The 12,920-nt window shown below is 42.5% G+C and overlaps 1 protein-coding gene across 1 annotated transcript in view; it reads left to right on the forward strand.

Annotated features, from left to right (window-relative positions):
• LOC121555539 (FH1/FH2 domain-containing protein 3-like) overlaps positions 1 to 12,920 on the forward strand; it is a 187,781-nt gene that overhangs the window by 151,264 nt on the left and 23,597 nt on the right. The window contains exons 11-13 of the mRNA XM_045212768.1: positions 10,497 to 10,634; positions 10,821 to 10,955; positions 11,666 to 11,716. Coding sequence (XP_045068703.1) covers positions 10,497 to 10,634; positions 10,821 to 10,955; positions 11,666 to 11,716 — 324 coding nt within the window. The remainder of the gene's footprint in view (positions 1 to 10,496; positions 10,635 to 10,820; positions 10,956 to 11,665; positions 11,717 to 12,920) is intronic.

Raw genomic sequence — 12,920 nt, forward strand, 5'->3', positions numbered from 1 at the left:
CAGGAAAACACACAGATGATTCTGGATCCACGATACAGTTCAGAACAGGAAAGGGTTTGACTGCCAGTGTTGTATTACATTACAGTCTTGGACAGATGTGTGTGTTCCAACCAGAGCCAATATGAATGAAGAATGTAATTATATAGTAATAAAAGAAAGACAGAGCATGGGCTGCTATTGCAAAGTGACGTTTAGATTCATCTTCAGTCGTTTTGTGACCTCGTGGAGCTGCTGAAGGAAATAGGAAGCTTCTGTAAACACAGTGATAGGAGTTATTATTAGTTATTACTGCGGCTCTATCCCAAACAGCACCCTATTACCTATGTAGTGAACTACTTTTGTCAATAAAGGTACCATTTGTCATGTTTCCTTTTGAGGGAGTGTTTGTTGAATTTCAACCAACACTGCATTAGTTTTAATTCAGTAATGTTCATGTATACAAAACCATTAGGAATTCACACTTAACTAAAGCAAAATAATAATGTATTTTATTTAATATTTTTTGTGTGATACAATTTGACAACCGGTGTGGTGTGCCCATTACGGTAACAGAAATCGTCTTTGTCTTTGCCTAAGGAAATTATTATTTGTGAACTCTTGGTCCCAGTGTTATAGACTCACTGGACAAGAACAGTGCTAGAATTGTTCTTAACTTATAATTTCTTACTGATAATAAATATAATACATGTAATATGATAAGAACTTCTCTGTTAACCACCACAGGGACATTACATGTTTTAATTATGGCCATTTAGCAGACGCTCTTCTCCAGAGCCACTTACAGTCAGTGCATTCAACTAAGTTAAATAAGGCAACCACATATCACAGTCATTGCGAACCTTCCTCATAACCTTCCTATGTTTCAAGATGAACTGGTAAAGGACCAATGATAAAACTATACTACAGTGCCTTCAGAAAGTATTCATACCTCTTGACTTATTCCACATTTTGTTGTGTTACAGCCTGAATTCAAAATTGATTACATTTATTTATTTCTCTCTCACCCATCTACACACAATACCCCATAATGACAAAGTGAAAACATGTTTTTAGAAATGTCTGCAAATGTATTGAAAATGAAATACTGAAATATCTAATTTACATGAGTGTTCACACCCCTGAGTCAATACATTGTAGAAGCACCTTTGGCAGCGATCACAGCTGTGAGTCTTTCTGGGTAAGTCTCTAAGAGCTTCCACCTGGATTGTGCAACATTTGGCCATCATTCTTTTCAAAATTCTTCAAGCTCTGTCAAATTGCTTGTTAATCATTGCTAGACAACAATTTTCAGGTCTTGCCATAGATTATCAAGCAGATTTAAGTCAAAACTGTAACTAGGCCACTCAGGAACACTAACTGTGTTCTTGCTAAGCAACTCCAGTGTAGATTTGGCTTTGTGTTTTAGGTTATTGTCCTTCTGAAAGGTGAATTCATCTCCCAGTGTCTGGTGGTAAGCAGACTGAACTAGGTTTTCCTCTAGGATTTAGCTCCATTCCGTGTCTTTTTTATCCTGAAAAACTCCCCAGTCCTTTAATGATTACAAGCATACCCATAACACGATGCAGCCACCACTATGCTTGAAAATATGGAGAGTGGTATTCAGTAATGTGTTGTATTGGATTTGCCCCAAACATAAAACGTTGTATTCAGGACAAAAGGTTAATTGCTTTGCCACCTTTTTTGCAGTATTACTTTAGTGCCTTGTTGCAAAAAATATATATGTTTTGGAATATTTTTATTCTGTACAGGCTTCCTTTTAACTCTGTAAATTAGGTTAGTATTGTGGAATAACTACAATGTTGTTGATCCATCCTCAGTTTTCTCCTATCACAGCCATTAAACTCTGTAACTGTTTTGAAGTCACCATTGGCCTCATGGTGAAATCCCTGAGCGGTTTCCTTTCTCTCCGGTAACTGAGTTAGGAAGGACACCTATATCTTTGTAGTGACTGGGTGTATTGATACACCATGCAAAGTGAAATTAATAACCACCATTCTCAAAGGGATATTCAATGTCTGCTTTTTTATTTTGACCTATCTAGCAATAGGTGCCTTTCTTTGCAAGGCATTGGAAAACCTCCCTGGTCTTTGTGGTTGAATCTGTGTTTGAAATTCACTGCTCGACTGAGGGACCTTACAGATAATCATATGTGTGGGGTACAGAGATGAGGTAGTCATTTAAATCATGTTAAACACTATTATTGCACACAGAGCAACTTATTGTGTGACTTGTTCAGCAAATTGTTACTCCTGAACTTATTTAGGCTTGCCATAACAAAGGGGTTGAATATTTATTTACTCAAGACATTTCAGCTTTTCATGTTTAATTAATTTGTAAACATTTTGAAAAACATAATTCCACTTTGACATTATGGGGTATTGTGTTTAGGCCAGTGACAAAACATCTCAATTGAATCCATTTTAAATTCAGGCTGTACCACAACAAAATGTGGAAAAAGTCAAGGGGTGTGAATACTTTCTGAAGGCACTGTATGATGGCTTCCTTTCCCCCTGCCACACATAACATCCTCCCGTCCACCATTAATAATGACAGTTCCTTTTAACTAGCATATCTGGTAGCGTTACTGGTAGCACTCCTGTTCGGTTCTGCAGATAGTTGAATTGAACCCAGAGGGTTATATGATACTGACTCCCACCAGTCCAGTCCACCACACACAGGAAATTCAGACCACCTTTGAAGATCAGTGTTTTCCATATCGGTAATGAAACACAGGCGGGTGGGCCAAAGGAGACCTGACAGCACAATGTCCCTAGAAAGACTCGTATGCATATGATGTATGCGAGAATCCTTTATTGATTAAAACATTCCAGATATGACCTCACAGTCACAGCCTAGTCAATGGTTGCATCCCAAGTGGCACCATTGTCCTATATTGTGCACTACTTTTGACCAGGGCCCATATGGCTCTGGTCAAAAGTAGTGCACTATGTAGGGAATAGGGTGCCATTTGGGACGTACACTATGATCATTGATCAACCTCTGGTCCGGGGACTGTTACTGGTCCCTAAGATGTTACTGGCTGGTCCCTCAGATGGTTAGCTGACATCGATTTAGTCAGTTCTCATGCTGGTTTTAATGTTATCAAGCACTGTATGTAGTGAATGAAATGAGGACATACTAACTAAAAGCATGAACCTCTTTCAACTATACCGCCTTGTGTACTAATTTTTACGTCCCGTGTCAGTTTTGACAGGGTGTGCTGTGTGTTCTGCATTCTGTCTGTCAGTTCTTTGTGTTTCAGTTTTCTACTGTATTTTGTTCATGTTGTCTGTTGCAATTTCTCCTACTTTCCCTCTTTCTTCTCTTTCCCGTCTATTTTCTCCCTTCCCTCCCCTCCATCCACACCTCTACCCCTCCTTTTCAGAGAGGAGGAAGAGGATGAGGAGGAAGAGGAGGAGGAGGATGAGGAAGAGGAAGATGATGAGAGTCATGATATCACAGAGACCACTAGAAAGGGCTTCCAAAGGTATTTCAGGAAAATAGGTTTCCCCCCCATATAGAACCTCTTCATCTTTCTTTCAATCTTGTCCTCCATCCATCTCTCTCTTCCTGGACGATATCGAGTGTTGTTAACAGTGTACTGGTGTGTTAGAACTACAAAAAAAGCATATCTGTTATTTTAAACTTGTAATGTATTCCCCTTGAATATACCCCACCCCCTTTTTCCTACCTTTTGCTCTGCTACTCTGTTGTTCTAGCATGGTGCCAGTGCAGGCAGTAGAGGTCTCCTCTAGCTTGTGTTCTCCTTTTCACTGTATGGTCAACCTCATCCCTGACGCCTCGGCTGCCTCAGAGAGAGAGAGAGAGAGAGTGGCCATGGCCAGCCCTACGGCCCCTGTGTCCACCCCCCCTAGAAACACTGGCTCTAACCCCCAGGATGTCTCTCCTAGTCCCAGACCTACTTCCCAGGTCTTAACGCTGCTGGGCTGGGGGAGACTGCCAGGCACTGCCCACCCTCTGGGCCAACAGCAAGGCACCTCTGTACCTTCCTCTTCCTCCCCCTACTGCTCCTCCTCTCCCTCGAGGGGACGTCGTCATCCCTACATCCAACCCCCCAAGCCCCTCCCCTCCCCCGCCCCCTCCCCCTCCCCCCTGAGGTGGACCTGAGCCAGGTGTCTGCCTCTGCTGGGGCCAAGGAGAGTGTTGAGAGGGGCGTGGCCAGACAACAGCGTTACAGGTAGAGACGCTGCAGCAGCAGGAGCTATACAGTTCACTTCTTCACCTCTGGCGTTAGATTCACTATGAACTCTTAAATATGCACTGTCATCCCTCAACACTGGTGTCTGTGTCTTCATGTCTGCCTGGCTTGCTCCCTCACAATCCACTTGGCTGAGAAGCTGCTGTACTGAATGTCTTTTGGACAGGGTTATAGACATAGTGTTCATGTCTACCGTGTCAGACAGATTCTGTGTTGTCGTGTCATATCTGCTTTCCGTGGCATACGAGGCACTTGTAGTTGGTCTCCCTCATGCATGTTATGGATACTTTAACTTGTGTCCAATTGAACACTACTTTAGCTTGCCTCAGCATTCCTTTGACCTTTAAAGGCCCAGTGCAGTCAAAAACGTGATTTTCCTGTGTTTTATATATATATTTCCACACTATAAGATTGGAATAATAATGTGAAATTGTGAAAAAAAAATGATATTGCCCTTTTAGTGTAAGAGCTGTTTGAAAAGACAGCCTGAAATATCAGCCTGTTTTGATGGGATGGAGTTTTGGCCTGCCTGGTGACATCACCAGGCGCTAAATTAGTGTCATAAATGAAACACCACAATGTACGTTTAACCATTTATTAGAAAATATTACAATGCATAGTGTTGGTATTAGGGCTCTGCTTCCTTCAGGGTAGCTCACTGCCAGAGCGAAGCGTCATATGAAGATGATAAAATAACTACAGGCAGTGAGCACGACATGCTATATCAAATCCCCTGAAGGAAGAAACACAGAACCCACAGGTGGAGGCTGGGGTGGTGGTGGGATATCAGAAACAGCAAGCATAGTGAGTAACAGCTAGTTACAGCAACAACGGCAGCAAGAGACACCAGTGCATGCGTGCTCATGCCATCCAGCATCGAGGAAGCATGTGTAGAACTGGTCGACCGAATGTAAGGAGAGTGTGAATCCAATTGGTGCAATATCCGCTGATGCGATCAGCTGATGCCACCACCCTCGGGTTTCCCTTCTGAACCGGCTCAGCTTTATCAATAGACCAATAAGAAAGAGAGTTCCAAACCTCTCTGCCAATAACAGCTAGTTTTCAGTTTTCCCCTCCCCACTCTAACCATTCCCAGACAGTCCTAGCAAAATTCTTGCTTGAGAAATTGCTCTTTCCTAAGAAGCTATTTTTGTTTCTTTTTGACCATTTGAATTGAAAGAAATCACAGTAAGGTACTTAATTGTTACCCAGATTTTTTCTATTGAGATCAAAACAGCTGCATTGGGCCTTTAAAGGAGAGTTTAACACCAGGTGCCCAGTAGGCTGCTCCATTTTCCTGTCCGGTGTTTTATTGTATGTTGCTTCTATCAGCCGTCACACATACCCACGAAAGAAAGAAGGAGAAGAATTTGAACAAAGACGTATCATTTCCTTGACTGAGTCAGCTGCTAGATGTGCAACTCCAGTTGAGAACACCACGTTTTCCTGACATTTACTGCTCATCTGTCTTTCATTGTGGCGTTGTACCACAGTTAAACCCAGACATGCCTAGAAAATAAAATTCAAAAATGAAAAGGCACCATAACTCACATTTGAGTGTCTCTTAGATGTCTGTGTAATGTTGTGTGGAGCTGCAGCAACAGACATAGGATGGAAAGTAGTGTTGCCATATTGTGAACAGACCAGGCCAGAAGGATGGAAAGTAGTGTTGCCATATTGTGAACAGACCAGGCCAGAAGGATGGAAAGTAGTGTTGCCATATTGTGAACAGACCAGGCCAGAAGGATGGAAAGTAGTGTTGCCATATTGTGAACAGACCAGGCCAGAAGGATGGAAAGTAGTGTTGCCATATTGTGAACAGACCAGGCCAGAAGGATGGAAAGTAGTGTTGCCATATTGTGAACAGACCAGGCCAGAAGGATGGAAAGTAGTGTTGCCATATTGTGAACAGACCAGGCCAGAAGGATGGAAAGTAGTGTTGCCATATTGTGAACAGACCAGGCCAGAAGGATGGAAAGTAGTGTTGCCATATTGTGAACAGACCAGGCCAGAAGTGCCTCAGTCCTAGTGAACTCCCTACCTCCTATCCCATATAATCTTAATGACACACCCGTAAGTAGAGGTCTTTTAACTGCTTTATGTGAATTTAAAAAAGGTTTGATTGTTTTTATAGAGTATGTAGAGTCCGTGTCGATGGGGGGGAGGGGCAGAAATGTTTTCTTGCTTCTTGGAATCACCATGTATCTTGCTACTATCCTTCCCTCAATCGTTCTCCACTCTTCCATTTTCTTTGTGTTTAACCCTTGCATGCTTCTTTCCATCATTACATATTGTACTGGACTGTCCCTCTCCTCTCTCTCTCCTCACTGTTTTCCTTCTGCAGCCAAACAGCTGTATTGTATACATCTAGAGCGCCCGTTAGTGCTGGAAGGTAAGACTTAGCCACAAGTCTTATAGTCTTATAGGTAAGACTTAGCCTCCAGGTTAATACTAGTCTTATAGTATTATAGGTAAGACTTAGCCTCCAGGTTAATACTAGTCTTATAGATAAGACTTAGCCTCCAGGTTAATACTAGTCTTATAGTCTTATAGGTAAGACTTAGCCTCCAGGTTAATACTAGTCTTATAGTCTTATAGGTAAGACTTAGCCTCCAGGTTAATACTAGTCTTATAGTCTTATAGGTAAGACTTAGCCTCCAGGTTAATACTAGTCTTATAGTCTTATAGGTAAGACTTAGCCTCCAGGTTAATACTAGTCTTATAGTCTTATAGGTAAGACTTAGCCTCCAGGTTAATACTAGTCTTATAGTCTTATAGGTAAGACTTAGCCTCCAGGTTAATACTAGTCTTATAGTCTTATAGGTAAGACTTAGCCTCCAGGTTAATACTAGTCTTATAGTCTTATAAGTAAGACTTAGCCTCCAGGTTAATACTAGTCTTATAGTCTTATAGATAAGACTTAGCCTCCAGGTTAATACTAGTCTTATAGTCTTATAGGTAAGACTTAGCCTCCAGGTTAATACTAGTCTTATAGTCTTATAGATAAGACTTAGCCTCCAGGTTAATACTAGTCTTATAGTCTTATAGGTAAGACTTAGCCTCCAGGTTAATACTAGTCTTATAGTCTTATAGGTAAGACTTAGCCTCCAGGTTAATACTAGTCTTATAGTCTTATAGGTAAGACTTAGCCTCCAGGTTAATACTAGTCTTATAGGTAAGACTTAGCCTCCAGGTTAATACTAGTCTTATAGTCTTATAGGTAAGACTTAGCCTCCAGGTTAATACTAGTCTTATAGGTAAGACTTAGCCTCCAGGTTAATACTAGTCTTATAGATAAGACTTAGCCTCCAGGTTAATACTAGTCTTATAGTCTTATAGGTAAGACTTAGCCTCCAGGTTAATACTAGTCTTATAGGTAAGACTTAGCCTCCAGGTTAATACTAGTCTTATAGGTAAGACTTAGCCTCCAGGTTAATACTAGTCTTATAGTCTTATAGGTAAGACTTAGCCTCCAGGTTAATACTAGTCTTATAGGTAAGACTTAGCCTCCAGGTTAATACTAGTCTTATAGGTAAGACTTAGCCTCCAGGTTAATACTAGTCTTATAGTATTATAGGTAAGACTTAGCCTCCAGGTTAATACTAGTCTTATAGTCTTATAGGTAAGACTTAGCCTCCAGGTTAATACTAGTCTTATAGTATTATAGATAAGACTTAGCCTCCAGGTTAATACTAGTCTTATAGTCTTATAGATAAGACTTAGCCTCCAGGTTAATACTAGTCGTATAGTCTTATAGATAAGACTTAGCCTCCAGGTTAATACTAGTCTTATAGTATTATAGATAAGACTTAGCCTCCAGGTTAATACTAGTCTTATAGTCTTATAGGTAAGACTTAGCCTCCAGGTTAATACTAGTCTTATAGTCTTATAGATAAGACTTAGCCTCCAGGTTAATACTAGTCGTATAGTCTTATAGATAAGACTTAGCCTCCAGGTTAATACTAGTCTTATAGTCTTATAGATAAGACTTAGCCTCCAGGTTAATACTAGTCTTATAGTCTTATAGGTAAGACTTAGCCTCCAGGTTAATACTAGTCTTATAGTATTATAGATAAGACTTAGCCTCCAGGTTAATACTAGTCTTATAGTCTTATAGATAAGACTTAGCCTCCAGGTTAATACTAGTCTTATAGTATTATAGATAAGACTTAGCCTCCAGGTTAATACTAGTCTTATAGTCTTATAGATAAGACTTAGCCTCCAGGTTAATACTAGTCGTATAGTCTTATAGATAAGACTTAGCCTCCAGGTTAATACTAGTCTTATAGTATTATAGATAAGACTTAGCCTCCAGGTTAATACTAGTCTTATAGTCTTATAGGTAGCCTTCTATGTCTCTGCTATCTTAGGGCATCTATTTAGAGACTGTACACGCAGGGGGGGAATTGAGGGGAATTCAGTTCCCTTTAGTGAAACAAATTTCTACATAAAACTCATGTCTACATTTCTACATTTCTAAATGTTTTTTTTAGCTGAATTGTGGTGACCTGGATACGCTGTAGATTTAAATGATGCGTCAGTGCTTTCCGACTGTATCAAACACACCATGACACAGCAGTGACCCCTGTTGCTGCATGCTGAGCACCTCTTGGAATGCAACGCTGCTCGCTTCACTCTCTCATTCAACAGAGCCATTAAGAAGCACCTTAAAAAGCAGCAGGGCTGTTGAGGGTCAGCTCTGCTCTTGAGTACAGTCATTTCCTCCCTTAAGTTGAATCCCACTCAAGTCCTGCTGCTCGTGGCTGTGTGCTTGGCTTGGGTGTCTGTCGACTGCCTTTCATGACCTCCACAGGCAGAGGAAGTGTCCCAAAGCGTACCCTATCCCATATATAGTACAAAACCTTTGACCAGAGCCCATAGGGCACTATATTGGGAATAGGGTGCCATTTTGGGCCGCACACAGAGAGTGGAATAAGCCTGATGCCTCCTGGCTGCTGACGCCAGCTGCCCAGAGAGAGTGGAATAAGCCTGATGCCTCCTGGCTGCTGACGCCAGCTGCCCAGAGAGAGTGGAATAAGCCTGATGCCTCCTGGCTGCTGACGCCAGCTGCCCAGAGAGAGTGGAATAAGCCTGATGCCTCCTGGCTGCTGACGCCAGCTGCCCAGAGAGAGTGGAATAAGCCTGATGCCTCCTGGCTGCTGATGCCACCTGCCCAGAGAGAGTGGAATAAGCCTGATGCCTCCTGGCTGCTGACGCCAGCTGCCCAGAGAGAGTGGAATAAGCTCTTGGCTGGACACCAGCTGCCCAGAGAGAGTGGAATAAGCCTGATGCCTCCTGGCTGCTGAAGCCAGCTGCCCAGAGAGAGTGGAATAAGCCTGATGCCTCCTGGCTGCTGACGACCAGCTGCCCAGAGAGAGTGGAATAAGCCTTATGCCTCCTGGCTGCTGACACCAGCTGCCCAGAGAGAGTGGAATAAGCCTGATGCCTCCTGGCTGCTGGCGCCAGCTGCCCAGAGAGAGGGCATTTGGCGCTGACGCCAAGGGAATAAGCCTGATGCCTCCTGGCTGCTGACGCCAGCTGCCCAGAGAGAGTGGAATAAGCCTGATGCCTCCTGGCTGCTGACGCCAGCTGCCCAGAGAGAGTGCTAGCAAGGCTGTCCTCATAGAGCAGTGTGAGATGGGGATAAAGTGATAGAAAACTATACTGTCAGTGTATACCCATGATAATAATAATAATATGCCATTTAGCAGACGCTTTTATCCAAAGCGACTTACAGTCATGCGTGCATACATTTTTTTTGTGTATGGGTGGTCCCGGGGATCAAACCCACTACCTTGGCGTTACAAGCGCCGTGCTCTATCAGCTGAGCTACAGAGGACCACATGATAATAGGTGTCATGGTCATACACAGGACTACAGTCAGCCTTGGTTAGTCAACGCTGTACAACCACAGCTATTTAACACACAGTGGGAAAGGAACGTGTCTGGTCTTTTCTGACCATACTTTGAGTTAGTGAATGTCACTCAGTGACCGAATCAGAGCCAAGAGTTGAGCCGTGAAACTTACAGCAGCAGAGCACCTGTTTGACCAAAGACCATGAATCTCTCTACAATCCCGGCACAGTGGGAAAATGTAGGGCTGAGTCCCAAACACCACCCTATTCCCTTTATAGTGTACTACTTTTGACAAGGGCCCAAGTGGCTCTGGTCAAAGTAGTGCACTATATAGGGAATAGGGTGGCGTTTGGGACACACATCCTTAGTGTTGGGAATGATAGCAGTGAATAACAATGTTTCCTCCTCCTGTTGTTTCCAGCCGACACATAGGCCACGTCATGGCGCTCTCTGGCAGGTCCCAGGGTGTAGCCAGCTCCAGCGTCAGCGCCCCCACCACCCCTGTACACCGCACCTTCGCCACCTCAGCGGCCCCACAACTGGACTCCAAGCCTGACAGGTCAGCACTCAATCAATCAATCAATCAATCAATCAATCAATTAAATAAGCCATCTCTGTGTATGGGTCGGTTTCAGACCCGGGTTTAAATATTATTTGTTTTCTTTCCAGTACTTTAGGTGCGCTTGTTTTATGGAATAGTAATACGGTTTTAATAATAATGGTCTTCCTCTGTTGGGTTACCCAGACCTTCTCTGGGGAGCTTGTTGTCCTCCTCTTACAGACAACACCAGGAGTCTCTGACTGCAGAGAGAGAGAGGAGGAGACAAGAGAGGGAGGAACGACTGCAGAAGATCGAAAGGGAGGAGAGGAAACGCTTCAAGTGAGTCCCAACCTGCATCACATCACACTACTCATAGATGGAATTATCCTTTTGACATTCACATTGCAGTTCAGTTCATTTAAAGTCCCAAACCAATTCACCAGATTAAACACGGCTTTATAAACTTCTCTGTAAGGTTAACGTCTGGAGTAATTTAGTTTTGTCTGGGATGAATAAGAGTCTGAGCCTTGTTCCATAATATATCAGACGAGTTGGAGATGTTTAGAGACTGGACATACTTGTCTGTCTGTCTGTTTATTATGGTCATCAGTCAGGGATATACTGTGGATCTAAGGAGGAGATACATGGGTTGTGTCCCAAATGGCACCCTATTGGGCCCATAGGTCTCTGCTCAAAAGTAGGGCACTTATTAGGGGATAGGGTGCCATTTGGGGTGCAGCCATGGTTCGGCAGAAAACAAATGCCTGCTGGCCTGCCTTTTACTTGTTTTCTATGGCCATATAAAGTCCTGGATGTCAGACGGACCGCTGGAAAGCTCCTCTGGTCTGTGTGTCTCCTCTGTCATGTCGGACTGTTTCTCTCCCACAGTATCTACAACTATTCACACTGTCTCATTGGTTAACTAAGGATGTCTTTTAAAAAGGTACTATAGAATGTGAATGAAAACAAATATGAGTTGATATGCACAATAAGATATAGCTCTCACATTCTGTCTCTCTCTCTCTCTCTCTCACTTGGAACGTTATCAGCCGGGATTACATGGACAAGAGGGAAGAGACCCGACAGGCCAGAGAAGAGAGGTATGTTGTCTACTTTCATTTCTAATATGCAAATAGACACAGTGCTGTCTAGCAACGTAGATTCTAGAATCCTTCAGATAGAGCGAGTGCTCTCTAGCAATGTAGATTCTAGACTGTTCAGATAGACACTGTGCTTTATATCAATGTAGATTCTAGACTGTTCAGATAGACACTGTGCTTTATATCAATGTAGATTCTAGAATCCTTCAGATAGACACAGTGCTCTATATCAATGTAGATTCTAGAATGATTCAGATAGACACTGTGCTTTATATCAAGGTAGATTCTAGAATCCTTCAGATAGACACAGTGCTCTATATCAATGTAGATTCTAGAATCATTCAGATAGCTCTATATACATTTACATTTTAGTCATTTAGCAGACGCTCTTATCGACAGATTTTTCTCCTAGTCGGCTCGGGGATTAGAACCAGCGACCTTTTGGTTACTGGCACAACGCTCTTAACCACTAAGCTACCTGCCGCCATGATTTTAGAATCATTCAGATAGACACCGTGCTCTATATCAATGTAGATTGTAGACTCATTGACACAATGCTCTATATAAATCTAGATTCTAGAATATTTCAGATAGACACAGTGCTCTATATCAATGCAGATTCTAGAATCATTCAGATGTAATAAATACATCATAAAGACCCTGACATGAGGTAGTAATATGCCTTGAAACCTTTTTGAGGAGAATTCTTAGCAGATGTAGAACAAGTCAGGCTCAGCCTCTGGGCTGAAATATAGGTGTCAGGCCCCCTCCAGGCCTGCTGCTGTGCATTAAGACATCTACAACTGAATGGGACGAGGTGTGGAATTGGCTTTAAGTCATGGATACGGTCCAGATAATGTAGGCTATGCATGTGTAATGTACCACCTTCCAGACAAATGTATGTTCAGTGTTATTTAAAACAGGAATCCTAGGTTATGTTTGCTGCCTTTTTTAAATGTATGTTCAGTAAATTGATAAGATTTTCAGTCACATACCTCTGACTGAATGGAGTGTGATGTCTAAATCAAGATGAAACACTATTATAAGACCCATCTGTGGAGAAGTCGCTGTAAGATACTGTAGGTGTCTTCTAAGATTTATGTGTCAATGAAGCACCTGGAGACATCCGAGAAGCATCACAGAGTCCCAGACATTTGGCCACTGTTTCAGAAAAGGAAGTGTGAGGGAACTGACTACAGTATAT

This window comes from Coregonus clupeaformis, unplaced genomic scaffold (genome assembly GCF_020615455.1).
Source record: "Coregonus clupeaformis isolate EN_2021a unplaced genomic scaffold, ASM2061545v1 scaf0049, whole genome shotgun sequence".
NCBI classification, from domain to species: domain Eukaryota; kingdom Metazoa; phylum Chordata; class Actinopteri; order Salmoniformes; family Salmonidae; genus Coregonus; species Coregonus clupeaformis.